The sequence below is a fragment of the Neovison vison genome, chromosome 8 (genome assembly GCF_020171115.1).
Source record: "Neovison vison isolate M4711 chromosome 8, ASM_NN_V1, whole genome shotgun sequence".
Taxonomy (NCBI): Eukaryota; Metazoa; Chordata; class Mammalia; order Carnivora; family Mustelidae; genus Neogale; species Neogale vison.
The window spans coordinates 108,958,454-108,983,503 of record NC_058098.1 but is presented as its reverse complement, the minus strand read 5'-3'; the positions used below and the strand labels follow the sequence as shown (position 1 = coordinate 108,983,503).

Sequence of the window (25,050 nt, the reverse complement as noted above, 5' to 3'; positions counted from 1 at the left end):
CAAATCTGATGAGGCCTCCACCACTTTCTATTGGTCAAAGCAAGTGATAAGTCCAGTCCAGATTCAAGGAAGGGGAAATAAACTTCACTTTTTTTTTTTTAAAGATCTATTTACTTATTTTTAGAGGAGGGTAAAGGTAGAGGGAGAAAGAGTCTTAAGCAGATTCCACACTGAGTGGAGACTACAACAGGGTCTTGATCTATATCTCAAGACCCTGAGATCATGACCTGAGCAGTAATCAAGAGTTGGATGCTACAACAACTGTGCCATCTAAGCACAATCTTTTTTAAAAGATCTTATTTATTTATTTGACAAAGAAAGACACAGTGAGAGAGGGAACACAAGCGGGGGAGGGGGAGAGGGAGAAACAGGCTTCCCACTGACTAGGGAGCCTGAAGTGGGGCTTGATCCCAGGATCCTGGGATCATGACCTGAGCTGAAGGCAGACCCTGAACGACTGAGCCACCCATGTGCCCCTAAACTTCACTTCTTGATGAGAGAAATAACATGTAAGTTAGAGACAGAGAAAGAATTGTTGGGACCATCTTTGCAGTAATCCTACCATTATGATTTTAACTGAGCAGTAATTTTCCTTCTTCAATCCACTGTCTGAATGCCTCTTACCCAAATTCCTGTCAGCACTGAGTGGGATCAATCTCTTTTAATTTAGCCAACTTGATATGTTAGAAGTCTACTAAAAAAGGGATGCATCATAAAATAGGGGTGAAATAGGTTGTCTAACTCAGCAAAGAAAAAGAAATGGATGAAGTGACCAAGTCAATCTTAATTTTTGGAATCTAACTTGTCACTATTTTTGTTTTTCTGTATGTTTGAAAATTTTTGTACTAAATTTGAAAATTGGGAGGTCTGGCTGAGCAGGAGTACTGACTTCTTAAAAGAAGTCCATATCCTTATTGGGGCTTTATCAAGATCAGAGGCTTCTGCATAGCAAAGGAAACAGTCAACCATACCAAAAGACAACTGACAGAATGGGAGACGATATTTGCAAATGACATATCAGATAAAGGGCTAGTATCCAAAATCTGTAAAGAACTTTTTTTTTTTTTTTAAAGATTTTATTTATTTATTTGACAGACAGAGATCACAAGTAGGCAGAGAGGCAGACAGAGAGAGAGGAGGAAGTAGGCTCCCCGCTGAGCAGAGAGCCCGATGCGGGGCTCGATCCCAGGACCCTGAGATCATGACCTGAGCCGAAGGCAGCGGCTTAACCCACTGAGCCACCCAGGCGCCCCTGTAAAGAACTTTTTAAACTCAACACCCAAAGAACAAATAATCCAATGAAGAAATGGGCGGAAGACATGAACAGACACTTCTGCAAAGAAGACATCCAGATGGCCAACGGACACATCAAAAAGTGCTCCACATCACTCAGCATCAGGGAAATACAAATCAAAACCACAATGAGATACCACCTCATGCCAGTCAGAATGGCTAAAATTAACAAGTCAGGAAACAACAGATGCTGGTGAGGATATAGAGAAAGGGGAAACCTCCTTTCTGGTGTAGTCACTCTGGAAAACAGTCTAGAAGTTCCTCAAAAAGTTGAAAATAGAGCTACCCTACCACCCAGCAATTGCACTACTGTGTATTTAACTCAAAGATACAAATGTAGTGATCCGAAGGGGTACGTGTACCTGAATGTTTATAGCAGCAATGTCCACAATAGCCAAACTATGGAAAGAACCTTGATTGTCCCTCAACAGATGAATGGATAAAGAACTAGTGGTATATAAATACACAATGGAATACCAGGCAGCCATCAAAAGAAACGAAATCTTGCCATTTGCCACAACGTGGATGGAACTAGAGGGTATCATGCTTAGCGAAATAAGTCAATCAGAGAAAGACAATTATCATATGATCTCCCTGATATGAGGAATTTGAGAAGCAAAGTAGGGGATTTGGGGGGTGCGGAAGGGAATAAATGAAACAAGATGGGATGGGGAGGGAGACAAACCCTAAGAGACTCTTAATCTCATGAAACAAACAGAGTTGCTGGGAGGTTAGGGGGTCAGGAGACGATGGCTGGGTTATGGACATTGGGGAGGGTATGTGCTATGGTGAGTGCTGTGAAGTGTGTAAGCCTGACGATACACAGACCTGTACCCCGGGGCTAATAGTACATTATGTTAATAAAAGTAATTAAAAAAAAATCCGTATCTTTTCTCCATCCACATATTTGGGCAATCCGGGCAGACCCAGATGCAGTGAAGCCATGAGCGGGGCAGGTGAAAACACCGCAGCCGTAGGCCTGGGATATGAGTGTGTGACCAAACGTAAGAATCGGAAGAAACCATAAATGCGTGTGAAATCCAGGGTGCGTAATAACTGTAAACACGTCAGAGCTTTACCAGAGTTGGGTATGAACTTTATACTTCTTGTCTGTTTTACCTACTCTAAACCTTCTCGAGACATCACCCCTTGCAGCTTTAGACCCTTTTCGTGCTCGTCTGTACCTCGCACTTCTTGTCGCAGACGGTCCGCAGCCCCAGCTCCTGTCAGCCCTAGGAGGCCCTCACGGAACCGAAGAGTCCGCAAGCTTTCCGTCTGGTCACTCGCGTCTGTCCCCAGCAGCGTTCACTGTAAACCAGCCGCGGCTTCACTGGAGGCCAGCCCAAGCCCCGCCCCCGGGTCCTAACGCGAGGACCCCCCCAGGGGGGGCTGTCCGCGGCTGCGCCGGACTCACTCTCTCATGTTGCCGGTAGAGACACCCCCCTCGCACCCCCCCCCACCTCAGTCTGCGCGGTGGCACGGCCCTCTGGCCTCGGGAATTCAGCCGCAGGTTGTGGCCAGCCTTTCGGGAGTTGCAGTCGCGACAGGCAGTGGAGAAGGCGGTCCGGGCGAAGGCGCTCGCAGGGCTTCATTATGGCGGCGGCGGTGCGAGCCGCAGGCTGTCTCCCTACGTTGTGTGGCTTGCAGGCGGGTGAGAGCCGGGATGCTGGGAGAGGGGCTCTGAGCGGGGTCGGGAACCTGGGCTTTCCCGCAGACTGCAGATGCACGGGCAGAAAGGAGCGACAGAACCTGGCCCCTGGACCTGTCATGCTCGGCTCCCGTCCCTTCCAGAGCCGCTGTGTGACCTTGCGCGCTTCCGCGCCTTCTCTGGATCGCAGGGCTCTGTAAAGTGAGGGTGAACGGGACGCCGCCCAAGTCTCCTTCCAATTCACCAAACTGCTAGTGCGTGCTTGGCTAAGAGGCGCGGGGAACTGGGAAGCAAGCATCGCCTTTCCGTCGGGCGTGATGGTAATTCATTTGGTGATGGGTTCACTTGGAGATGTCGATGTGGGGGTTCGAGGCAGGTGGAGGCAGTCCTCCAGCTTGAGTCGGATAAGGTTAGTATCAGTCATTTTAGATTCCGGGCTGGTCAGTGTCCTTATTGAAAAGAAGGATGTTTTGAATGTCTAGGTTTTGCTGTTAAATTGTCCTCTCCCACCTTTGGTGGTTTGCAGCCTGCGGAGGGGCAGTCTGCTCTGTGTTACCCTATGTTTCATGATCGATTTGGCCTTGTTTCTTCCTTCTATTTTATTGTAAATCCACAACCCAGCATTCGTAATTCCGAAACCCAAAAGACCTCTAAAAACCGGAGTGTTTTGTTTTTTTTTTTTGTAACTCATTTTTTTTTGGAAATTTAACCAGAAATCATTTGGCAGAAAATCTGCCCTGAACATTCTTTACTTCTGTACCATATTTTGACCACTTCCTACTATTTCAAGGCTCCGTTCAAATAAGATCTATGGCATTTGTAGCTTTCCTTCGTGAGCCCTTACTGTGTTCCTGGGATTATCTTAAGCTGTTTATGCTCTTCCTCACTTCCTCTTCACAGTGCCTTTGTGGGACAGATGCCTTCATTATTTCCATTATAAAGATGAGGGAATCAAGACACAGAGGTTGAGAAATGTGTTTAAGGTTACACGGGGAGGGGGTCAGGTTTTTGTACCCATACCACTTGGATCCAGAGTCTAGTTTGTTTTCTTGTTATTTATTTATTTTTTTTACCTACCCCTTTTTCTGGTATATTATACACTTCTCTTTTGGTAGCAGCTTTATCGAGATGTAATTTACACACTACAATTCTCTTAAAGTGTACAATTCAGTGGTTTTTAGTATATTTAAAAAACAACCATTTATAAATACAACCATCACTGTATAACCAAATTTTAGAACATTTTCATTGAAGTATATCCTTCGGCTCTCATCCCCCAAGTTTTTCATTGCCCCCAGCACTGGTCAACCACTTATCTTTCTCTCTCTATAGTTCCCATGTTCTGGATATTTCATGTATCCATGTATCCTTTTGTGATTGGCTTCTTTTACTTAACATAGGTTGTCAAGATTCATTGATGTTGTAGGTGGTGTTTCAGGAGAGCATGTCAGAGACACAACGGGATTGAAGAGCAGAGTGTGTTCAAGAATGACTACAAGTCTGGTGTAGTGAAAGAGGGTGGAGGGGACTATGGTGACAGATGAGGCTGATGTGGAAGGTTGGGGCCACGTTGTAGTCCTGTATGCCATGTGGAGGAGTTTTGACTTTGTTCTGCAGGCAGTAGGGAGCCAAAGAATGATAAATCGGGCCTGGGAAGTGACCAAGCGTGTTATTTTAGAAAGGCCTGCCTGGTAACAGATGGGGAATTAGAGGGGGAGCAGTAAGACCTGCTAGGGGACTGTTATCTTGTGGCCATTGGATGGCGCCTGAGCAAAGAAAGGGCAGTGAGAGAGTGGGAGGGGGTGCAGCTGATGGATATTTGAGGACAATTTATAGGGCTTGGTAACTGGTTAGATGTCAGCATGAAGGAGAAGATACGATGTAATGTTCAAGTGGTCATGGGATCCAAAAATGATTCATTTACTTCTCTTGGTTCAATTATTCTATAGATATCAATATTCTTTGGGTGTTAAAAATGTTCTCTTTAGGGGTGCCTGGGTGGCTCAGTGGGTTAAAGCCTCTGCCTTTGGCTCAGGTCATGATCCCAAGGTCCTGGGATTGAGCCCCACATGGGGCTTTTGGCTCAGCAGGGAGCCTGTATCCCCCACCTCCCATCTCTCTGCCTGCCTCTCTGCCTACTTGTGATCTCTGTCTGTCAAATAAATAAATAAAATATTTTTTACAAATGTTCTTTTTAATGTAGAAATGTATTTTAAAAGAATTTTTAAAAAATTTACAGGTCACATATGGTCCAGACAGCTTTACCGAAATACCTTTCCAGCAGCTTCCATTTTGGCAGTGAAGACCGTTCTCAGCAATGGTGAGATTGGTTTATCCAACTGCCTTTTCTTACAAGATCTAATGCTAGAGTACTTTATGTAGGAATAAATGTAAATGAACAAAGCACATTTTTTATAATGGAAGTGCATAAGGCCTGGAGTAGTTTTCAAGTTTTATATGATTATAGTTGTTATATTTCAGGGCTTTAAAAAATAATAGCTGTGATTTTTGGAGTAATTACTGTGTGTCAGGCTTGTAACATGTTATATTGGTTAATTCTCACCAGTTTTTATGAGGGGGTTTTGTTTCCATTTTGCAGATGACGAGTGAGTCTCTGAGAGGCTAAGAGACTCGCTCAGATCACACAGCCAGTAAGTGGCAAGACTAGGTCTAGAGCTGTCTGGATACTGCGATGCCTCCTAGTAAAGCTGTGTCTGTACAGAGGCTTTACTGCTACACTGACATAGCGCAGGATCCTCTCTTTAGTCACTCTCCAGAAGGGAAGGAAGCCAACCTTTGCTGAGCCCATGTTGTACTTGTGGTCAGTGAAATGCCTTTTCCTATGGTTAGGGCAGAATTGAAATCTCATTGTGTCCTAGACCTTCTGGAACTTTACTTTTAGTCTTAACTCCCTTTTATCTTGTTAACCCCACTTGTTGAGATAACTTCATGCCGTGCTTGAGGGGTCCAGAAGAATGTGCTTACCTGAGCTCTTCCCTTTATTTGGGTGACTTACTTATTCATAAGCTACTGACTCTGTCCTCTGCTGTAAGCCAGGCAGTATCTCCAGCCTGAGCTGATAGATGGTCTGCAGAAGGCTTCTATGAGGAAGGCCACAGACTGGCCTCACTTCTCACAGACGTGAAACAGCTGCTGTCACTCTTTGGCTTTCTATTCAAGTCCAGTGCCCCTAAATCAACTTTATTCTCTCCAGGGCTGTTTTAATCCCCCTCTCATTTTTTTCACAGTGACTTGATTATCCAATGAAAGACAAAGCTGGAGTGTGTGTACTATTTTTGTAATCAACATTCCCATTTCCCTGATTCCTGTCACCTGCCATCTCCCTCACAGGACACTATCACCCATGGACTTGGTCAAACGGCTGCCTCTAGGACATGGCTGTTTGAAAACGTCTTCATGTGTGAAACATGCATATGGTTAGAGAAATTCCAAAAAAACAAAAAAAGCAAATCTCTCCCACTAACCACGGACACATCAGTTTTCTTCCCCCAAGGCAACTGCTGTGACCAATTTCTTATATATGCTTCTGAAATTAGTCTGTAAAGTGTATTTGTGTCCCTTCCTTGTTTTTTCAGCATGAAGGGTAGGGTGCTCTCCTGTTTGGCACTGTGCTCTTCTAACCAGGCCATTTACAGGTCTTTCCACGCAGGTACATTGCCTGCTGAATATAACAGAGGTCACTACTTGCCCAGAGTAGACAGTGCTGATCATGGGGTTGTCAGGGCAACATAGTGCCGTGGGTACCCAGGTAAGGACAGATCTACTTCTTTAGACAGCTGCATCCATCATGTGGATGAACTCTCACTTCTCTAACTAGGATCAGCAGTTAGCTCAGCAGTCTAAATATGATTATTTTTTAAAGAAAGGCTGTCCTCAAAATATGACTCTTAAGGGGTGCCTGGGAGGCTCAGAGGGTTAAAGACTCTGCCTTCAGCTCAGGTCATGATCTCAGGGTCCTGGGATTGAGCCCTGCGTGGGGCTCTCTGCTCAGCAGGGAGCCTGCTTCCCCCTCTCTGTCTCTGCCTGCCTCTCTGCCTACTTGTGATCTCCAACTGTCAAATAAATAAATAAAATCTTTAAAAAATAGGGCCCTTAAATGTTCAGGTACATGTGACTTATTTGTGTCAGGTACAATTAATTATTTGGTGCTGGCAATATTTTTCCACAGGCATGGGCATCTAACTTGGAGTTTTATTCCATCTACCTATAGGCCCTCTGTCGTCTCCAGGAACCAGAGACATTCATCATTTCATTGGCTTGAGCCGTGCACTACAGACACAGTGCTGTATTTCTTCTCCCAGTGATTTGATGGGCCAACAGTATAGAGCCTATAGTTTCTTCACTAAACGTACGTAGACTGGCCACAAACCTCTCATTTCGTGAAACAGGAAAATAAAAGGTGCTTTTTTGTATCTTAATTTTTTTCTTTTTCCTCTTCTTCCTTTAATGAATTAACACTTAAAAAATTAGTATATGATGTGCTCTTGAAATAAAAATATTCCTTAGTGTACCTCCTAGAATTATCTCACGTACTACTAACTGTATTTGTACTGTACTTGGGGAGCACTAGTTTAATCCCCTCGTTTGGGGCACCTGAGACCTAGAGTATTGAATTGTGGCCCAAATCCCTGCTGATTTAGATTCACAACAAGAATGTACTTCAGGTCTGTTTTCAGTTGCACTTTGGTAGAGGAGAGAGTACAAATCAGGAAAAGTTAATTTTCAGTAGACATTGTGTTACTAATACTGTTCCTGTTTGCAGTGGTGTTTGAAATAGTCCAATCTGAACCGAAATTAGCTTGTAATAAATGGAGATTGATTTCAGAACTCAGCATTGGCAAATTAAAAGAAATTAGAATTGGGGGAAAATAAAAAGAATTGGGGCGCCTGGTCCACTCATTTGGTGGAGCATGCAGCTCTTGATTTTGGAGTTGTGAGTTTGAGCCTTGTGTAGAGATGACTTAAAAAAAAAACAGTCTCTGTTTAAAAAAAAAAGAAATTAGGATTATAAAGCCAATTCATTTTAGATTATTTGGTAAATACAGAAAATCAAAAAGAAGATCACCACTTGTATCACAGTGATACAAGTGAAGCTGGCCTCTTCTGGCCTTTTTCATTCAGTAGAGGACCATCGATCATTGCTTGGTAATTAAAAAACAAAAAAACCTGTTTCATTATAGTGACAGCAGATGAGCTTTGGAAAGGCGCTTTAGCAGAGACTGGAGCAGGAGCAAGAAAAGGAAGAGGCAAAAGAACTAAGAAAAAGAGAAGAAAGGATTTGAACAGGGGTCAGGTTATTGGTGAAGGTAAGCTTATTTATAATAAACCTAATTGCTTTTTAAGGTTTCCCTCCTAGTTTTATAGAGAGTTTTTATAGTCTAGAAGCCTCGCACATTTTTCAGGAAGGGCATTAGGGTCTGTAGTTTTAGAGTTCAACCACATGGCTCACTTAATGTCCCATGATTCTGGGGGGAAGAAAATCCCGTGGAAAGGAATTCATTCAGTTTTTCATTCAACAAGCTTTAAGTGCCATTGTGTCGCATCTTCTGTGACAGTCACTGCTCTCAAGGAGCTTATGATTCACTGAGAGAGTTGGCAGTCTTTCTCTAAAGAGCCAGTTAGTAAATCTTTATAGCTTTAGTGAGCCACATGGACTCTGTTCCTACTATCCAGCTCTGCCTTGGGAGCTCAAAGACAGGTCAGATAATACATGGTCAAACCAGGATGGCTGCATTCTAGTAAAACTTGACAAAAACAAATGGTGGGCAGGGTTTGGCCCTAGGGCCTTAATTTGCCAACCCCTGGAACACATGGTCATTTATACGTGTGTTTTTTTGAAGAGTAAAAATAGTACAGTGTACGTGAATCGATATTTTGTGCTGTGGGGGCTGGCAAATTATCTTTAATTGTAATAGGCTTCCAGGCATAAAGAAAATAGCATTTACTGCACTTGCTTGTCTACTTGAATCTTTTTCTCTAATGACTCACCTTGTATCTTATTTTTTAGCATTTCTAAAAGTTACAACAGTCTCATTATGTATACCTTCTCAGTAAAAAATTCAAAGATTATAGAGAAATCTAAAGTCCCCTTGATGCCCTTTCTCTCTCTTCCAATCCCAGTTGCTGCCCCCAAGCAAGGCATTGATCTCATTTTGATGTGTTTCCTTCTGACTTTCTAAAATGTTTTTATATATATAAATACTCTAAGAGATTAAACACATATTTTCTTTAAAAAAATTGAATTATGTCATGGTATGAACTAGCTTATGGTTTACTTTTTTCACTTGGTAATAGGTCTTGGAAATTGTTCCATATCAGAACCTATATAGCTACCTTATTCTTTCAATTTAGTGCAGAATATTTCATGCTGTAGTTCATTTAACCAGTCCAGTGTTGCTGTACAGCAATAGAATGTTTCCACTCTTTGCCTTTACAAATAACACTTAAGTGGTCCTCCTTGTCCAAGCACACTTATGCCTCGTACTTGCACAGGAGTGTTTCTCTAGGTAACATCATGAAGTAGAATTACTAGTTATGGGGTAGGTACACTTAAAATTTTAATAGACCGTGCTGAGTGGCCTGCCAGGTGATCGTTAGTTTAAGCTCCATCCAGCAGTGTCATCATCTGTACACACGTTGCCTGCCAGCTTAACATTTAAGAAATGGATGATTTTAAAAAATTCTTATTAATGTATTTTTTTAAACCTTCAGGGCGTCGTGGCTTCTTATGGCCTGGTCTGAATGCCCCTCTTATGAGACAGGGAGCTGTGCAGACCATTTCCCAAAGAAGCAAGGAAGAGCAGGAGAAGGTAGAGGCTGATCTGGTCCAGCAGAGGGAAGAATGGGACCGGAAGAGGAAGATGAAGGTTAAACGCGAGCGAGGATGGAGCGGAAACACCTGGGGAGGCGTCAGTCTTGGCCCTCCTGACCCTGGTCCCAATGGAGGTAGCAGAGTCCTGGTGTTGCTTTCCTTTGTGATAGAGAGAGTACTTACAGTTCTAGAATTCCTTAATAAGATTTTATTTATTTGTCTGTTTAGATTGCTTTTTCCCAAGAAGGGATTTGAGCATTACCGAAATAACTTCACATTATTATTTAGTTGTATTTTATGGAACATTAGAGGCCCACAACCAAGAGGTATTCGACACATGGGAAGCAAAGTACTTGTGTGGCATCCTTACTGTGTGACTTCTCAGAGCCTTGAATGTGGTACTAAGCCTTTTGGGTCTATACAAGCCATGTGTAGGGTGCAGTTCCCCAAACATGGGTTTGCTCATGGGGTACCTGTGGAGCAACATGGCTTGGGAGTGCTGTTTTGTTAACAGGAGATAGACTAGATAGTTGTCTTTCAGCTTTATAAAAGTATACATAAAATAAAAATTGATAATACTTAGCAGGCCGAATTAGAAAAGGGAGTCCTCCCCACCCCTCGCCCCATCCTAAATATGTAAAGAAGTAAAATCATCTAAAAAACTCTTGTCAACGAGTAGAAGATGAAGTAATAGATAAAAAAGTTTGACGACTTTCTCAAGTTTGGCTTAGAGAGGAGAGGAGAAGTTGAGATGGAGAGATCCAGGTGAATGTGCTTAGAATGGAACAACGCTTCAGTTGGGAGGATGAAGGTGTGGGTTGGAGAGAAAAAAAACCCGTAACTAAATCCCTACTGAGGGTCCAGATCCAGAATGGATAAATGGATTCACTTGTGACTACAGATTCAGGGGCGCTGTTGGTGGTGGAAACGTGTGCATGCTGGGGGCGTGGTGTCTGAGTGCTGTCTGTCTGGTGGCTTCATTTAGTCTGTGAGGAGGAGGTGGGGTCGTCTGCTGAAAGTAGGATGGGCGCATGGGTGAGCGTGGCCACCAGAGTCTTTTGATGAAGAGGCAGGGTCTCTAGGACTGGCTTCAAAATTATCTAGTGGAGTAGAAATTAGAGTTGAGAGAAGATTGGCTGAGTTGATCATTGTTGCAGCTGGCTAATGGGTATGTAAGATTTCATTTTGCTGTTCTCTCTTATTTTTTGTATGATTGAAATTTTCTATAGGAAGAAGTTAGTGAAAGTAAAAGAACACAGAGAGTTTGCAATGGCTGCTGTGGTGAGTGGCAAGGGACCTAAAAGGACATAAAAGGCCAACAGGCAGCAGGGAGAACTTGATTGAGTTGGAGACCATGAATTTCTAGTGGCCCACGTGTGTGCTGTGCTTCGACTCTTCTCCAGCAGCACCCAGCAGGCCAGGTGTGGCCAGACAGTTGCATTGATTCTGGCCTGGATAGTGTGTTGGAGAGGGAAGCAGGTGAGGGATTTGAGGACATTTGCAAGCTCTGGTGGAAGCTACGGTTTGTGGTGTCTTGGCTGAGTGGCAGAGGCTCTGAAGACCAGAGGGATTTGAGGGAAAGGAAGATAGTGGTCAAGAATCTGGAGGTGCTGGGGCACTCCGGGAGCCATCACCATGAGAGTGGTTGAGAGAGAGAGTTGGAGAGGTAGGGGATGCTGTCGGAGAGGGTGACGGAGTTTATGAATTTAGTGCTGGAGCAGTCTCTGGTGGTGATGCACGACATGGGAGTGGCAGCAAGAGATCTGAGGCTCTTTCTCACTTAAAAATTGTTGGTGTGCCTGGGTTGAAAATACTTTCATGTACTAACCATATAGACACGTTTATCTGTGTGTCTGCTTCTTCTCTCTCTACAGAAACATACGATGATTTTGATACCAGGATTCTTGAGGTAGGCATGCTGAATTAAATACCCAGTGGAGCCTTTGAGAAGTTGGGGTGGGTGGAGTGGGACTAGCACGAGAGGAACCATCAGGAAGGGTCTTTTCTTTTTGAGAGGCGGGAAAAGAGAGTCAGGGATAGGGGTGGCCGGAGGGAGAGGTAGAGAGAGAATCTCAAGTAGGCTCCACGCCCAGCCTAGAGCCCAATGCAGGGCTTGATCTCAGGCCCCTGAGATCATGACCTCAGCCGAAATCAGGAGCTGGACATTTAACGGACTGCACCATCTGGGTCCTGCACGAGAGGACCATTCAGTCCTCTGAGGAAAAGCCTTTGATGCATGACTTTTCTGAGACACAGGGTTGATCCGGATAAGGAAGTGATGACATTTTAATTGCAGTTACTTGATACTGGCTCTCCTGACTGCTGCCCTTTTTGGGGGCTACCAGTTGTGGTCCCATGACCAGGCAACCTCAGTGGTATTGTGGAGAATAGAATTTGGAGATTACTGTTAAAGCCCTCCTTCAAAGCTAAAGTAGGGTGAGCAATCTCTCCTTGAATTCTTAACCAAGCTGTATGGGGTACTTGGTATTGGGGGCAGAGGGGAGGAACCATGGGGGAGGGGAAGAAAGCTTGGAGTTGCTGTGAGGACCCAGCTCTTGATGAGGACACAATCTGCTTGGCTGTTTGTGGGTCCTTGAAACTGAAGCCTGTATCAAGTAAATTTCAATCACTCTTTCCAGGGCACTTCCTCACAGTGAGCTTCGCTTGGAGCTAGAACCATGTACATGGTCAGGATTAAATATCATATGGAAAAACCACTTACTGATTTTGTGATCAAATATGTATATTGTATCATTGTTATCAGTAATTTAAAATAACATTTACAAGCGTTTTCTGTCTTCCGGTACCAGTTTATACCTTTTGGAAGTTAATCCCTTGGAAAATTCTTCTGTATGTGGATAATTTCCTGTAGGATTATCCATGGACGTGAACAGGAGCTCCCTTTTCCTTTAAGCTATTTTTATGGGAAAGGGCTTGCCATGTAAGCAGTTAGAAGTAACAGTTTCATAATTCCTGGCCTTTTAAATACACCAAAAAACCAAAATAACCAAGCTAAATAAAACACAGATTTTCGTGTAGTTCATAATAAGCAGGTATTTCCAAATTCTGTATTATCAGGTGAGCCTAATCCTTCATATACAGAGATCCAGTCCTACCCTAATTCTATGTACTGCATTTTCATTCATTTCTAAGAAGAGTATATTCTCATATTCTAACATCTCTGATAATTGGGATATGTTATTATCAGTTATAATCAGTTATAAATTCTTTCAAAGTTTAATCAGCAACTCTTTTCCTTTGTGAAGTTCATTAAAATAGTGTACAATTTTGTTGTACAGAGTTGTAGTTTTGAATTCCTTCAAAAGCTCTCAGTCCAGCATTCTAACTGCCCTATGAAATAGGAAGGGAAAGCCTTATTCCCATTTTACCACTGAAGAAATAGCGCAGAGAGAGGTTTCCTTTTGAGAAAGTTTGCTGTTGGTGCTCATGGCTTGGGAGGATGGTGTAGCTACTCACTACGGGGGTGTGTGTGGAAGGAGGTCACTCTAGTTCCTTAATTCCGAATTTTCTTTTCCTTTTTATTTTATTTTTAAATTGATGGGGCTTGAACTCAACAACCCTGAGATCAAGAGTTGCATGCTCTACTGACTGAGCTATCCAGGCTCCCCCAGATTTTTCTTAAGGTGCTATACATATGAAACATTTTGTCTTTTAGGTAAGAAATGTTTTCAATATGACAGCAAAAGAGGGAAGAAAGAAATCAGTCCGTGTCCTGGTCGCCGTGGGGAATGGCCGAGGAGCTGCAGGTGAATGGGGTGTGATAGCCATGGTGCTGGTGGTGGAGGCAGAAGACAGGTGTGGCCTGGGCTCTGCTCTGGGGTCCATGGGTTCTTGCTGCTGCCTGACTCTCTGTACAGATGAAACCTTTTAAGTGACTTGGGTCCACAAACCTTGTGGCAAACCCATAAAACCCCTTAGAGGAAAAAGAAGGAACAGATCTTCCTCTACCTGCGTTTTCCATGAAGAACAATGGATATTTGAAAAGGCTTAAGAAACTTAAGAAACTGTTGTGTTGGGGCACCTGGGTGGCTCCAGTGGGTTAAAGCCTCTGCCTTCGGCTCAGGTCATGATCTCAGGGTCCTGGGATCAAACCCTGCATTGAGCTCTGCTCAGTGGCGAGTCTGCTTCCTCCTCTCTGTCTGCCTGCTTCTCGGCCTACTTGTAATTTCTGTCTGTCAAATAGATAAATAAATAATCTTTAAAAAAAAAAAAAAGAAAAAAGAAACTGTTGTGTTATGTATAATAGTGAAACATTAGGGGGGAAAAGCCACTAAATGTTTAACAAAAGGGCATAGTTACAAAAAGAGCATAGCCACACATTGTAATCTTCTGTAGCCATTAAAGAGTAATGGAGAATTACTTATAAAATTATGCTAAGTAAAAATAAGCAACTGAAAAAACTTCACAGAAGATTGTATAATATAATCCCCCTAAAGTTAATAATGTTTAGTCCATAGGTTTGTGCATCATTTAAACTTTCTTCTTTATACTTTTTGGTAAAATTTCCCCAGTGAATACCTGGTTTTAAAGTGTATACATGGGTATGTTAGGAAAGAAAACTGGAAAACTGTCTATTTAAACCCATACTGACAGTGTCATAACAAGTCATCTATGCAATACTATGTTGCCAAAAGAAACCACTCTTAACAGTTACTTTTATTTCTTCCAGAAGTTCTGTATTCATGTATCACCATTTACCTTTTTTAAAAAAAAATATTTATTTATTTATTTATTTGACAGATCACAAGTAGGGAGAGAGGCAGGCAGAGAGAGAGAGAAGAGGAGGCAGGCTCCCTGCTGAGCAGAGAGCCCGATGTGGGGCTCGATCCCAGGACCCTGGGATCATGACCTGAGACGAAGGCAGAGGCTTTAACCCACTGAGCCACCCAGGCGCCCCTACCTTTTTTTTTTTTTTTTTTTTAAAGATTTTATTTATTTATTTGACAGAGAGAGACACAGTGAGAGAGGAAGAAGCAGGCTTTCCGCTGGGCAAGGAGCCCAATGAGGGGCTCGGTCCCAGGACCCTGGGATCATAACCTGTGCTGAAGGCAGACGCTTAACGACTGAGCCACCCAGGGGCCCCACCATTTACCTTTTAAAACGTTTTTTTAAAATTACCTTTAAAAAACATTTACAGAGTATATCCATAATTTTGTACCTTGCTTTCCTTGCTTAATATTATACCCAGAGGTCTTCCTCTAGGAGCATAAACAGATTCCCTCTCATTCTTTGTACTGACTGCATAGTGTTCTATTGGGTGAAGAAACATAATTATTGTAACCTTTTCCCTTTTGGTGAATGTCCGTGTTATTTCCATTTTTCACCGCTTAGAAAAACCAGTGAGCTTCTTGTATATGTAATTTGTTGTACTTTTCCCAGTATATCAACAAGGGACGCTTCTTGCAGTGAAATTGCTGCCTCAAAGTTAGATGTGTTCTAAATGTTGATAAGTATTGCCGGATTGCCCTCCCAAAAGGTTGCGTAAAGCAGTATTGCTTTATATTACTTTTGTATATATAATTTAAAAATAAAATACATTCTTCAAAGTAAATAATTAATGTAATAGCAAATAATGGCAGCATTTCTGTTAAATTGTGATAAATCTCATTTTATTTTATTTTTATTTATTTATTTACTTGACAGAGATCACAAGCAAGTAGAGAAGCAGGTTGGGGGGGTAGAGGGAAGCAGGCTCCCTGCTGAGCAGAGCGCCCAATGCGGGGCTCGATCCCAGGACCCTGAGATCATGACCTGAGCTGAAGGCAGAGGCTTTAACCCACCGAGCCACCCAGGCGCTCCTAAATCTCATTTTATAGGGCTAAGCATTCACAGACTTAGAATTATTGATTTTATTTCCTGGTTAATTGAAAATCTGAATTGCATATGAAAGTTCTAGTGGGGTACCTAGATGACTCAGTCGTGAAGCACCTGCCTTCAGCTCAGGTCATGATTGCAGGATCCTGGGATCGAGTCCTGCATTGGGCTTCTTGCTCAGCAGGGAGTCTGTTTCTCCCTCTCCCTCTGCCTGCCCCTCTGCCTACTTGTGCTGTCTCTCCGACAAATAAACAAAACAACTTCTTAAAAATACACAGCTTACTTTGAAAAAAAAAAAAAGTTCCAGTGACATTGTCCTTCTACTCTATAGCCAATGTATGTTTTTCCCCAACAATTTTGGTTATTTTAATCTATTTTTAAAAATCTTCAAAGCTATCTTATTAATTTAGAGCATGGTTAGTTTTTTAAATTGTATTTAGTTTTATCTAGACATTTATAAAAGGTAGTGTTATATACCCAACCTTGGATTTTATAATTTCAAATGTGATCTTTCCAGATTGCCCCAAAACAGAAAAGCGAATCTCTGTAACTTCATGTTTTTGCTTTAAGTTTCATTTATTTAAGTAATCTCTACAATCCCAGTGTGGGGCTCGAACTCATAACCCTGAGAAGGAAGAGTCGCATGCTCTACTGACTGAGCCTGCCAGGTGCCCATCTGTAGCTTCATGTTTTATCATTTGTTTTGGATAACGGGTTTTCTGTGGACAGAAGACAAATGCAGTGGTGTGCAGTATTTTAGGTACTGACACTTGAAATGTGGTGAAAGACATTGTGTGCCAAATTTATGCCCTTTTTTATATTTTTCCTTTTTTTTTTTTATAAAGGTTTTGCTGTTGGGAAGGCCACTGAGCGGGCGGATGCTTTCAGAAAAGTATGTACATTTTTCTTTTGTTGATAGTAAAAGATCAGTGTGCTAGGCACTATTAGAACTACAAAAAAAAAAAAAAAAAGAAATTAAGAACCCTCTCCCGAGGCTTCCCGTCATCAGTTACTGGTCTCCTCAAAGGCAGCCGTGACAGCACCTGTTTTCTTTTGCATTGGTTTTGGCAGACTTGTGACTGCAAGACAGCTGAAGGTTGCAACTCCGACAGGATGTTCAATAATACTAAGGAATTACTGTTAATGTTTTTTCACGTGTGATAGTGATATTGTCACAAATTCTTAAAATTAAATCCTCAGCTTCTCGAAGTATATAATGAAATTTTTGTGTGAGCGTGAAATTTTCTGTAATAAAACATTTTCTGGAAGGTTTTTTTTTTTTTTAAATCTCTAAGGAAATGTAAATTCCATCAATAGATTTAAGAAAATGATTTTCCTTCTTCCTTTCAGGCAAAGAACAGGGCAGTTCACTATCTGCATTATATAGAACGATACGAAGACCACACGAGTGAGTGCTGATCTTCTCTCATAATACTTACAGGGTTACACTTGTTTCCTTAAGTGTGGAAGTTTAGCTCTATGGCTGTCTTTGTGTTTCTCTGCTGGTTATTGTGTCCTGGTACAAATAATTATGTAAAATACAGAAACGAGTTTTCTCCCCTGAGAAGGTTAGTAATGAGTGAAGTCAGAGTTTTGTTTTTTTTTTTTAAAGATTTTATTTATTTATTTGACAGAGATCACAAGTAGGCAGAGAGAGAGAGAGAGGAGGAAGCAGGCTCCCTGCCGAGCAGAGAGCCCGAAGCGGGACTCGATCCCAGCACTCTGAGATCTTGACCTGAGCTGAAGGCAGAGGATTAACCCACTGAGCCACCCAGGCACCCGAAATCAGAGTTTTGTCACTCATCCTTGGCCAGTGTGTGCCAGCCGCTTAGGGTAGTAGCAGTTGCCCTGTGTTATTTGTAAGGGCTTTAAAGCTGTATGCCTAATCCTTTTATGTTTATGTTTTCATCCTCCAGTATTCCACGATATTTCTTTAAGATTTAAGAGGACGCATATCAAGATGAAGAAACAACCTAGAGGTAACCAAAAACACTCTTACAGTTTGTTAGAGATAAAGCAGAGAAATGATCCCAGATCCGTCCTGTCTTCTGTTTTTGATCCCCTTTTGAAACTCCCTTTTTTTTTTTTTTAAAGATTTTATTTATTTATTTGACAGAGAGAAATCACAAGTAGTCGGAGAGGCAGGCAGAGAGAGAGAGAGGGAAGCAGGCTCCCTGCTGAGCAGAGAGCCCGATGCGGGACTCGATCCCAGGACCCTGAGACCACAACCTGAGCCAAAGGCAGCGGCTTAACCCACTGAGCCACGCAGGCGCCCCTTGAAACTCCCTTTTGAGCTCCTTTTTGAAAACACCAAAAGGAAAGGCCTACATTAGATCTAAGCAGGCCGAGGTTCTCAGGGACATAAAAGTAGTCAACCTACTCAGGCTCACATGAACACAGGCATGTTCCAGGGGAATTCTAGGTGGGAAGAGCATGTTCTGAATGGGAAAGAGCAACCGAGTGAGTCATTGGGTTTGGATGAGTTGGAACATGAGTTCCTCTTCGAGAATAATTGATGGTATTAGTTGGAGGACTCTTACATCTTCTTTGGTTCTGGTCATTTGCTCACATCATCAAGTATCGGTTGAACTGGGTGCTATGCTAAGCTCTGGGGATGCCAAGGTGGACCTTCCTGTCCTTTGGAAGGGCAGGCAGGCAGAGTTCAGGGTCACGGAGCTGGGGCAGTCATGCCCAGTGGACTCTGGGTGTAGAATTCTTGAGCACTTGGATTTGTATTTAACCTGTGGTTCTACAGTTAAAATGATACTCTAGATATATCTTAAAAAGTTTGGGTCAGAAAAAGATAAAACATCTAAATTTTTCATGTCAAAGCTTCTAGTATGTGGAAATAAATCAGGAAGAAAAAATATCACAGTACTAACTGTGCACAAGACAACTTGCCTTCTGCTTTAAAATCATAATCATTTGTTTGCCCAGTAAAAACCTTTATTTTATTATTAGAAAAAGTATTGAGTCAAACACTTTTTTTTTTTTTTTAAAGATTTTATTTATTTATTTGAGAGAGAGACAGTGAGAAAGAGCATGAGCGAGGAGAAGGTCAGAGAGTGAAGCAGACTCCCCATGGAGCTGGGAGCCTGATGTGGGACTCGATCCCGGGACTCCAGGATCACGCCCTGAGCCGAAGGCAGTTGTCCAACCAACTGCGCCACCCAGGCGTCCCGAGTCAAACACTTTGACATCAACGTTTCGACTTGCACTATTCCTGTGGTAGCTGGGACCCCAAGTGGCTGTCGAGCCCTTGAAATGTGGCTACTGGGATCTGCTGCCAAGTGTACATCAGACAGATTTTAAAGGCTCATTATGAAAAAAAAGAACGTAAAATAACTGAAAGTTACTATTGACATGTTAAAATGATAGTGTTTGGGGATGTAGGTTAATCGAAGATTTAAAAAATATATATTTTTTAAATTTATTTGACAGAGATCACAAGTAGGCAGAGAGGCAGGTGGGCAGAGAGAGGGTGGGGGGGAAGCAGGCTCCCTGCTGAGCAGAGCGCCCTATGTGGGGCTCAATCCCAGGACCCTGAGATCATGACCTGAGCCAATGGCAGAGGCTTAACCCACTGAGTCACCCAGGTGCCCCTAGGTTAATCAAAGATTTAACTAAAATTAATTTTACCTCCTTCTTTTAAATACATTGATGAGAAAATTTTAAAATTCCATAGATGGCTTGCATTTATGGCTTATGTCCTATTTCTGTTGAAGAGTGTTAGTATAGATAAATTTATATCTGAAAGATTTTTGAAGGATGGCTGAATTGATTGCTAAAGTTGTTTTTTTAAATCTTCCCTGTCTCCTGAAGCTGTGTTTTTCAGGTTTCTATATAGTTGAACCTGTTCCCTGTGCATTGGGGTTAATTTTTTTTTTTAAAGATTTTATCTATTTATTTGACAGAGACAGCAAGAGAGGGAACATGGCGGGTAGGGGGAGGAGAGGGAGAGGGAGAGGGAGAAGCAGGCTTTCCAATGAGCAGGGAGCCCTATGCAGGTTTCAGTCTCAGGACCCTGGGATCATGACCTGAGCAGAAGGCAGACGCTTAACTGACTGTGTATGTAACACCACAAAGAAGGGCAAACCACCTGTTGTTGCCTGTCTTAGCTATCCTCTGAGGTCTCTAGTTTTCACGTGATCTGGCATAGCTCTGGGATCCACATTGAACTGACTGTTGCAAGTAGAAAGCACGGTTCTGTGTTAGGTCCTTATATCCAAATAGTTTTTACATACATATATTGAATTACCATTACAAGTTGGAAATTAGAAAGCCAGGAACACAGAGTAGATCCTCTGTCTTAAAGCAGGGATGTATGTGCTGGTTTCCATGTCTTGGCTAATCAAAATGTTAGAGTCTAAACTTGGGGTATCTTTCCCTCCCTGCTACCTGCATTTGCTGGGTACTGATCTAGACTCGGGGGATACAGTAGAAATAAACACTATTTTAGTCCTCACAGAGCCCACATTCTACTGAGAGGAAACATCAGATAAGCAAGTTCCACGAAGTGCCTGAAAACAGCAATTAAGATGCTGTGTTTTGGGGGGAGGGGGAGAGGGTGTGTTACCAAAGCCAAGAGAGGCGTTTTTCCAGGAAGAGGAAGTAGATCTCAGTGCAACTGAGCAATTGAGGAGGGTGAAAACAGATGTGTTCCTCTGTTCTTAGCCAACTCAGGCATGGGGGGGGTTAAGAACTTAATGTTTATATTCTTTTTTTTTTTTTAGATTTTATTTATTTATTTGACAGACAGAGATCACAAGTAGGCAGAGAGGCAGACAGAGAGAGAGAGGAGGAAGCAGGCTCTCTGCTGAGCAGAGAGCCCGATGCGGGGCTCGATCCCAGAATCCTAGGATCATGACCTGAGCCGAAGGCAGAGGCTTTAACCCACTGAGCCACCCAGGTGCCCCTAATGTTTATATTCTTAATCTTTATAACATCCCTGGTATTTTTGCCCACGTGCTTAAGAGATTTATATATATTATTTCTTTAGTCTTTATAACATCTCATTTAAATCAGTGCCATTATGGAATTAAGTTTTCCAGAGAAGTGATGAAGCCAGAATGTGAAGCAGGGCCTCCCAAACTCAGAGCCCAAAGCTTTGTGAAAGGCATCAAGGTGACTGATGGTGTTTTTCCTTTTCTAGGCTATGGGCTCCGCTGCCATCGGGCCATCATCACCATCTGCCGGCTCATTGGCATCAAAGACATGTATGCCAAGGTCTCTGGGTCTGTCAACATGCTCAACCTCACACGGGGCCTCTTCCATGGGCTCTCCCGCCAGGTAACCCTTCCCTGGGCTCTGAAACAGAATTTCTTCTTCGTGTTTCAGTTGTGGGCATTTGGACCGTGATGTCCTGGGAACCTCTTGGAGTTGCTGTCCCATTACTGCCTGAGGGCTTGGGCATTCTTTGCTCCCTGTGGCTGCATCTGTTTAATTAATCCAATTGGAGAGTGAGTTCATGAAAATCACCCTTTTAAAAAATACCTCGTGGCTATTTTAAAGTTTGAAATGAAATATTTATAGAAGCCAGTAATTATAGTCTGTGTTTTATTGTGAAAAGAATTTGTGCTTGTTCTACAATTCTAACAGTATAGAAATGTAACGAAGAGAGAGAAAGTCTGTTTCCTGATTTAGTCCTTTCAGTTGGGACTAGAGTGAAGCCGGTCCACTCAAGAGTGCTGTCTTCCGGAGAAGCACAAGCGGTTTTCACGTTAGCTGCATGGGTCATTCAGACGGACATCTGAGTCAGAAGGAGCTATGAACTTAACATGCCAAGTTATTTCTCTGAAGAGATGAGAGCCCTGTGCTACCACCTAGCCTGCCTCCCTCAGCCTGGGCGAGGCGCACAATCGCTCTGCTCCCCATTTGGTCTCGTACCTGCTCCAGGGGATGGCCTGTCCTTTGAAGGGATGGATAGACCTTAGCAGCTGGGTGAGCAGAAAAGACAACCAGGTTCAAGAGATTCAACTTTGATAGTCTTCCTGATACTTAGGAAGTGTGATAGCTCGTTTTGAATAACGTGGTCTTTGGAATAATTATACATATCCCTGTGTAAAATAGGAAAATTAATTGGAAGAAAAGCTTTGGTTAAAAGATCCTTTTTGAACAGCTGTGTGTGTGTGTTGGTACTATCAAAAATAGGCTTCAAAAGCACTTCTAAATTCAGACTTCACATTAGAGGTTTGTTTGATATAACTAAGGTATTGGTTTTAGATAGATTATATTTATGATCAGGGACCTGCTCTTTTATGTAATTTTTTTGTTTCTTTTTAAAGACTTTATTTATTTGAGAGAGAGTGTGTGCACGAGTGGGGGGAGTGGCAGAGACAGAGGGAGAGAAAGTCTCCCTGCTGAGCAGAGAGCCCGATGTGGGGGCTCGATCCCAGAACCCGGGGTCACGACGTGAGCTGAAGGCAGATGCTTAACAGACTGAGCCACCCAGGCGCCTCTGTAATATTTTTGTTTTATGTTAGTACTTTGAATTTTCTGATACGATCACCATGTATCATCTCTTCTAAAATGCCATCAACTATAAAATGTTGCATTATTTAGGGTGCCTTGGTTGCCCAGTCAGTTAAGTGACTGAATGTTGATTTTGGCTCAGGTCAAGATCTCAGGGTCATGAGATCGAGCCCCACATTGCTCTGTGCTGAGGGTAGAGGCTGCTTGGGATCTCTCCAATCTCCCCATACGCACATGCACTCTCTCAAAAATAATAAAAATAATACATAAATAAAATGTTGCATTATTTTATGTGCCACTCAAAAAGAGAAAGAATGTCACCAGTTTAAGCAATATGCCATTGATTGTAAGACCCACTAATTTAAATTATTTTGTTTCTATGAAATAGCTCATGTTTCTAATTTCAAACTTATATAGAATTAGAACAGTATAGGATGGCCATAGAGTCTGGAAAATGAGGTTGGACATATCAGGCATTTTAATGTGCTGTCAGTAAGCCATCTACTAAATTTATTTGCCTTTTTCCGGACTTCTGTGGCTGCTGTCTGTAATGAGTCCACATGGCCTTCTCACCCAATGTCAGCAGTTAGTAGCTGTGGCCACCTTTGCTCTCGGTACCTCCCCCATTTGAACCAGGTCTCAGACATCACCTTGTAGCATTTGTAAATATTTCAGTATGTATTTCTAAAAGATAAAGATTGAGAAATACCCTACACTGCTGTTATACCTAAAACTTCACAGCATCTTCACTTACCTGGGTGGTGTTCATAGTAATGTATCCATTTGTTTAATTTTGTTAAAAAGTTTTTTGCATAATTTGTTAGTTTACAGAAAAGGTGTATACATTATGGGTTCTTGCCATGTCTTTTAGGTCACTTCTAGCCTGTACGTTTCCCTCTTTTTCTTTCCTTGCCTTTTTTTTTTTTTGGTCCTATAGGTTCCCAATCTGCTGCTAAATACTTGTGGGTTCTTTTAACACTTTTTTTTTTTTTAAAGATTTTATTTATTTATCAGAGAGAGGGAGAGAGAGCAAGCACAGGCAGACAGAATGGCAGGCAGAGGCAGAGGGAGAAGCAGGCTCCCTGCAGAGCAAGGAGCCCGATGTGGGACTCGATCCCAGGACGGTGGGATCATGACTTGAGCCGAAGGCAGCTGCTTAACCAACTGAGCCACCCAGGCGTCCCTACTTGTGGGTTCTTAATGTCGTCTCTCCCTGCGTGTCCTATAAAACAGTGGCTAGAACTAGGGTCTTGATGAGATTCAAGTTCAGTTTTGGGCATGGCACAACACATCATTGCGGGGTTTAGAAGCCAAGAGACCAGAGGCCACGGTCCTTCCTCCATTCCAGTGGGGAGTGGGGAGATGATGCCATCCACTCTAGATCCCATCGTTTAGCTGCAAGGTACATTACCCAGAATCCTCTGAAATGTCAAGTCCCCAAGTGGTCTGTGGACATTCCTGTTCTTTCAGTTATAGATACATCTCATAGACCTAACCTGGCATTCTCCATTTGGTCTTGCCCAGGAAACCCATCAACAGCTGGCCGATAAGAAGAGTCTCCACGTCGTAGAATTCCGGGAGGAGTGTGGCCCTCTGCCCATCGTGGTGGCCTCCCCACAGGGAGCCCTGAGAAAGGATCCTGAGCCGGAAGATGAGGTTCCAGACACCAAACTGGACTGGCAAGAAGTGCGGGCCACACAGGGAATGAAGCGCTCAGTGTGGTCGAATTTAAAGAGAGCCGCTACCTGAGCTTCCTTCCCTCTGGCATCGTACAGCTGCAGCAGCTGGTACTGTCCAGCACCTAGAGGAGGCTCAGCCGCTCACATTTTGGAATGTCACTTTCCTTTTAAAGGACAGGCCCACCTTCTTTATTGACAAATAATAAATAACTATAGCTTTAACTTATTGAGCATGTGATATCTACCAAGAACTGCAAAAGAACAGTACATACATAGTATCAAGGCTACTTTATTTATTTATTTTTTAAGATTGTATTTATTTGATAGAGCACAAGCAGGCACAGCGGCAGGCAGAAGGAGAGGGAGAAGCCGAATTCCTGCTGAGCTAGGAGCCCAATGTGGGGCTCAATCTCAGGACCCTGGGATCATGATTTGAGCCAAAGGCAGACTGAATCCAGTGAGTCAACCCAATGACTTGACTACAGTCACTCAGCTTGAAACTAGAGGAAAATGGGCAAACCATGTTGTTTTTGACTCTAGAAATTCTCTTTTTAAAATTACTTTGTATGCTTTTTTAGTGATTGCGCTAGGTATTACATTATGCATATGTGACTCATCACCTGTCTACTGGGCTGATATTTTACCCGTTTGAAGTATAGAAACCTTACCTCCCTTTAAGTCCCTTACCTTCCCTAGTGTCTGTGTTTCAGAATTTCCTCTACCTACATTTAGGACCCTGTTAGATATTATACTTTTTGCTTCAACCATCAAACATAATATGGAAAACTCAAGACGAAAACAGAAGCCTATTTTATTTACCCATATTTTAAAATTTTATTGATTTATTTTTTTCATTTTCATTTTTTTTTTTTTCTAAGTAGTGTCCACACTGGGCACGGATCCCTACGCAAGCCCTGAACTCACAACCCTAAGATCAGAACCTGAGCTTTCGAGAGTCAGATTCTTAACTGACTGAACCACGCAGGTACCCCTATTTATTTATTTATTTATTTATTTTAGGTAAACTCTGCCCCCAATGTGGGGCTTGAACTCAAGACCCTGAGATCAAGAGCCAGTCGGACAGCTCTACTCATATTTTTATTCTTTCAGTTCTTCTTTCCTGACCTTCCAGGAGTCTCTGTTAGCATTCTGAGTAGGGAAACACCCCGTTCTCCTGCATATCCCCTTTATTGCTGAACTCACAGCACTTGTGGGTTTTCTTCTCCCTAGGCAGTTCGCGTGTCCTGCGATCTAACACAATTCTGACACTGTTGACCTGAAGGTGGGGTCCG

The 25,050-nt window shown here is 42.7% G+C and overlaps 1 protein-coding gene across 3 annotated transcripts; it reads left to right on the top strand.

Moving 5' to 3' along the window:
• The first annotated feature begins 2,869 nt into the window (after positions 1-2,869).
• MRPS5 (mitochondrial ribosomal protein S5) lies at positions 2,870-23,980 on the top strand. Of its 3 annotated transcripts, none has more exons than XM_044261644.1 (12): positions 2,870-2,944; positions 5,181-5,261; positions 7,173-7,310; positions 8,143-8,268; positions 9,674-9,907; positions 11,648-11,682; positions 13,450-13,540; positions 16,454-16,500; positions 16,959-17,016; positions 17,525-17,587; positions 20,761-20,897; positions 23,604-23,980. In XM_044261644.1, the coding sequence occupies exons 1-12, from the start codon at positions 2,887-2,889 to the stop codon at positions 23,826-23,828; spliced, it is 1,293 nt and encodes a 430-aa protein (XP_044117579.1). In that variant the 5' UTR covers positions 2,870-2,886; the 3' UTR covers positions 23,829-23,980. The 3 variants fall into 3 exon arrangements, with proteins under 3 accessions (XP_044117579.1, XP_044117581.1, XP_044117580.1); XM_044261646.1 differs by having other exon boundaries at positions 2,898-2,940; XM_044261645.1 differs by lacking the exon at positions 2,870-2,944 and adding an exon at positions 3,207-3,261.
• The last annotated feature ends 1,070 nt before the right edge of the window (positions 23,981-25,050 follow it).